Here is a 4,935-nt window from a genome sequence, read left to right as displayed (position 1 = left end):
AGGACGCAGCCCCAGCAGGCCGGGTGGGCTGGGGCACTGCAGCAGGGTGGGCCAGCAGGACCCCGGCCATGCCAGGCTGGAACGGCCCCGGCCAGGCCGGTGGGACTCTGGCTGCCGCGGGCTGCAGCAGCCTCAGATCCGGCTGCACCGGGCCAGTGGGACCCGAGTCCCAGCCATGGCGGGCCCAAGCAGACCCAGCGGGCTGGAGTGGACCTTGCCAGGCCAGTGGGACCCCAGCAGGCTGGAGCAGCCCCAGCTGCACCGGGCCAATTGGAGCCCAGGCTCGGCCGTGGTGGGACGGGCTGCTTGGCGCAGCCCTGGCTGAAGCAGGGTGGGCCAGCGGGACCTTGACTGCAGGGGGCTGGAGCGAACGCAGCTCCAGCCACACTGGGCCAGGCGAGCTGGAGCGGCCTTGGTGGGACTCCAGCCCTGACCCCGGCGGGCTGGATCAGCTCCAGCTCCAGCCACCCCGGCGGGTCCCCATTCCTTTTCTCCCCAGCCCACCTCGGTTAACGGTTAACCAGTTACATGATATAATTTTAATCGTTTAACTGGTTAACTTTTTAAAGCAATTTTTACATCCCTTGTCCAAGCGCTGAGATGGCAGGTCCCCCACCCACACCCAGGAGTGCATGGCCCTGAGGTTTCCTGCCCTGCCTCCAAGCTGTTCATCCAGGCCTGTAACCCACCTCCCAGGCAGATGCCCCCTCCCGAGCTGCTGCTCATACTCCTGTTTCATAGGGCTCAAGTTGATGAGGGGAGAGAGCATAGTGGCCCCAGATGTGCACAGCCTCCAGGGGTGCAGGGCCCCAGATATGAATAGCCCGAGGGGTAAGGGGCCCCAGATGTGCACAGCCTCCAGGGGTGCAAGGCCCCAGATATGAATAGCCTGAGGGTGCAGGGCCCCAGATGTGAACAGTCCCAGGGGAGCAGAAAGTCATATGTGCCCAGCCCCAAGGGCTGAAGGGCCCCAAATGTGCACAGCCCCCCAGTGATGCAAGGCCCTATAGCTACTCAGCCACCAGGGTGTGCAGGGCCACCGGTACGCAGCCCAAAGGGGTGCAAGGCCCCAGATATACACATCCCAAGGGCTGCTCTCTGCTAGCTCTGCAGGGTGGCTGATGACTGCTTTACCCTATGTGTGAACTCCTCCCTGGCAGGATCCAGAGGTTGCGGTTTCCCCTAAGCCAAACGTCACTTGGGGGGGACCCAGCCCCTCCCTTTCCTTTTCTCCTGGCCAGTCTCATAAGTGACCCCAGAGGCAGACACAGTCATCTCCTTCCCCGTCTCCCTCTGAAGATGCTGCTGCTGCTGCTGTTCCCCATGGCCTTTGTCTTGCCCCCCGGGGCTCAGGCTGGTGAGTACGGGAGGGGACAGGCCACCCTAACCTAATAGGGAGCAGAGCCTGGTGCGATTGGAGCTCTCTGCAAACCCAGGTTCCTTCCCAGAGTTAGATGCTTCCACCAGGGCCATCAGTGTGTCCCCAGCACCCAGCCGGAGTGTTGTGGGGCCTGGGGGGCGATCAGTGTTTACCCAGGGCCCCACTGGCGAGCCTCAGGGTTGTGGGGTCTGGGTGCACTTATGAGTATGTGTGTGCCCAGGACAAAGCTGAGGAGCCCCAGATCCGATATCGGTGCCCAGGACCCAGCTGGGGAGCTTTGGGGTGTAGGGGCAGGTGGGCAGGGAGCTAAAGGGGCAGAGGGAGGGGAGAGGGCTGATGCCACCATAATAAATCCCCTGGGAGGGTGGTGGCACAAACTCAGTAAGGGCTGATGTGAAGGTCAGCTCCTAGACAGGAAATGCAGCTCTGTGTGGCCTGTGTGGTTAGAGCAGGGGGGGATGGGAAACAGGACTCCTGGGTTCTTTTTCCAATTCTACTGCACCCTACACCAGTTATCTGGAGTGAGTCACTTTTCCTCATTGTACCTGGATTTCCCAGTGTGTGAAATGGGGATGAGGATCCATCTTGTGTCTGCGTAAACCCTCTGGAGCAGGGATTCTCGCTCTGTTTCTCTGCCGTGCCTGGGCAGGATGGGGGCCTGATCTCAGTCAGTATTTGCACAGGACTCATCACAACAGGGGCCCTGATCTCGATGGGGTCTGTGCACGCTGAGGACAATGGAGACCCTGATCTCAGTCGGCGTCTGCACAGCACTCGGCACAACAGGGGCCCTGATCTCGATGGGGTCTGTGCACGCAGAGGACAATGGAGGCCCTGATCTCAATTGGCATCTGCACAGCACTCGGCACAACAGATGCCCTGGTCTCAATGGGGTCTGTGCACACTGAGGACAATGGAGGCCCTGATCTCAGTTAGCAGACGGATACACAAGCTGGCTGGCTAGGGGCCTGAACTAACTCCTTCTCTTGGCACCTCTGCCAGGGGAGATCATTGGAGGCCAGGAAGCCCGGCCTCACTCCAGACCCTACATGGCCTTTGTGAAAATAGAGAGAGAAGGGAAAGGAGGAAACATGTGTGGAGGGTTCCTGATCCGGGAGGACGTGGTGGTGACAGCAGCTCATTGTAACTGCAACTTGGGGTAAGAAATACAAGATCCCCTGTCCCGGAGCCAGCCATTCTCCTAACCTTGGGCCAGGTCAAAGCTGACCCCCATCCAGTAGGGGAAAGGCCCTGGAGTGCTGGCTTCTGAACATTGACCTGAGTGCCAGGCAGCATCTACACACAGCCACTTTAACACGATTAGTGACCCATGACAGAATCCAGAGTATTGGCCTGTCTGTAGCACCTGTGTCCTTGTATTTCACAGTAACATCTCTGTGCTGCTGGGGGCCCACAACTTTGCAATAGATGAACTGGGGAGGCAGAAGATTTGGGTACGTCGCCGAATCCCCCATCCAGAATTCAATGACGAGACATTTGAAAATGACATTATGCTGTTGCAGGTACCATCCTCATCCCATCACCCCACTCCCTGTGACGTCACACTGCTGCAGGTACCGCCCCCATCCCATCACCTCCCTAGTGACCTCACACTGCAGCAGGTACCGCCCCCATCCCATCACCCCACCCCCCAGTGTCCTCACACTGCTGCAGGTACCACTTTCATTCCTCCCCCCAACCAAGTTGCCACATACTGCAGCAGGTACTGACCCTGTCCCATCACTCCACCCCCAGTGACCTACACTGCTGCAGGTACCGCCTCCATCCCATCACCAAGCCCCAAGTGGGCATCACAGATTTGCACAGTTCTCATGGGGATGCCTCACCTGGTCCCATCTAACCCTATCCCTCCATGACTGATCAATCCCCGAACAGGAGTTTGTTGTCCCTTCTTTCTCTCCCCTGCATCACAGCTGTGGAATAAGGCCGAGATGACCCAGACTGTGGGCACCATCCCCCTGTCCCAGGAGAAGGTGAAGAAGGGGGCAGTGTGTAGCGTGGCTGGCTGGGGCCAGACTAGTATCAAGACAAACGCCCAGCCCTCCCCGACCCTGCAGGAGGTGGAACTGACGGTCATGGGGAAATGTATGTGTCTGTCTCGGCCCATTCTGCACTATGTCCCATCCAGGATGCTGTGTGTGGGGGACCCCCAGGAGAGGAAGGCACCATTCCTGGTGAGTGTGGGACAGGGGCACGCGGTGCTCCTAGAACAGAAGACTGACAGGGCTGGGCAGAATGGGGAGAGTCAGGATCCATAGTGAGCCAGGCAGATCCTGGGAACCAGGAACCAGAATTCGCCAGATCCTAGGAATCAGGAATGGAGACTAGAAATCAGGGACAAGAACCAGGCAGATATTTCAAATGAGGAATTTATCCTAATAATTTGGGACAGGAACTGGCTAGATCCCAGAAATCAGGGACAGAAATCATCTGGATGTTCCACAGGTTCTAGAAATCAGGGACAAGAATCAGCCACATCCTGGAAATCAGGGATGGATCGTAATAGTGAGGGACAGATCCCAGAAATCAGGGTTGGGAATCAGACGGATTCTAGGAGTCAGAGAGGGCATTGCTGAATAAAGAACCCAGGGTTGGATCTGAGAAATCAGCTGGAGATCCTAGATATCAAGACCAGGAGTCAGCCAGATGCTGGATATCAAAATTTGGAATCAGGGGAGGGAACTGAGCAGGTTAAAGAAATCGGGGATGGATTCTAGAAATCAGATACCGGAACTGGCCAGATCCTAGAAATCAGGTATGGGGCCGTCTGGCTCCCTGGGGTGGAAGCCCTAGGTGGGTCCTGGGAGTAACTTTATTGTGAGTCCACAGGGAAGGGGATACAGAGCTGGATTTCAGGACCGTGGATACAGAATGCAGCTGCCCCTTTGCTTGGACATCAGTAACCCTGCACCTGGTGTTTGCTTCTCAGGGTGACTCCGGGGGCCCCCTGGTCTGTGATGGGAAGGCCCAGGGCGTTGTCTCCCATGGCACTGGTGACTGGTCAACACCCAGTGTGTTTACCAGGCTCTCCAAATACGTGTGCTGGATCAAGAAAACTCTGCGCAAGCTGAAGCCTTAGAGGGGAGCGTCCATCTCTAGTGTGAGTGGAGAGATAGATGGGTATTGCAGAGCAATGGCAATGGCCGGCTGCTGCCTATCACAGATGGATGGATGGACGTGTAGCCAATGATTTTAGTTTTCTTTGCTCATTTCTTGTGTGATGTTATGATTAATTAACGTGTTATGCTGTTCATAATCTTTCTATGCTGAATAGAGTTAAATTGTAGCATTATAGAAGCATAAGATTGATCAGTCGTTGAAGTGATAATTAGGTATTAGGGATCTAAGAAAGGAGGTCTCAAACGCAAGGCCTACAGGCTGAGGCCTGTAAGATTTTAGCTTAGCCATATTAGGCCATAGGCTTAAGCAATGCTTGACATCAGTAAGTGACCAAAGAATGACCCTATGCCACAAGATAACAGGAAAAGATGTACCCATGGGGGATATTGTAAAAATTAACAGTAAGAGTAGTT

General features: G+C 56.0%; 1 protein-coding gene across 2 annotated transcripts; it reads left to right on the top strand.

Annotated features, from left to right (window-relative positions):
* The first annotated feature begins 1,284 nt into the window (after positions 1-1,284).
* Positions 1,285-4,572, top strand: LOC120381066 (mast cell protease 3-like). Of its 2 annotated transcripts, none has more exons than XM_039499109.1 (5): positions 1,285-1,357; positions 2,384-2,540; positions 2,769-2,904; positions 3,316-3,576; positions 4,332-4,572. In XM_039499109.1, the coding sequence occupies exons 1-5, from the start codon at positions 1,300-1,302 to the stop codon at positions 4,479-4,481; spliced, it is 762 nt and encodes a 253-aa protein (XP_039355043.1). In that variant the 5' UTR covers positions 1,285-1,299; the 3' UTR covers positions 4,482-4,572. The 2 variants fall into 2 exon arrangements, with proteins under 2 accessions (XP_039355043.1, XP_039355042.1); XM_039499108.1 differs by having other exon boundaries at positions 1,300-1,357; positions 4,232-4,366.
* Positions 4,573-4,935: the final 363 nt, after the last annotated feature.

The sequence above is a fragment of the Mauremys reevesii genome, linkage group 13 (genome assembly GCF_016161935.1).
Source record: "Mauremys reevesii isolate NIE-2019 linkage group 13, ASM1616193v1, whole genome shotgun sequence".
Classification (NCBI taxonomy): Eukaryota; Metazoa; Chordata; order Testudines; family Geoemydidae; genus Mauremys; species Mauremys reevesii.
The sequence above is the reverse complement of the archived record's forward strand: the minus strand, read 5'-3'. Positions and strand labels throughout refer to the sequence as shown.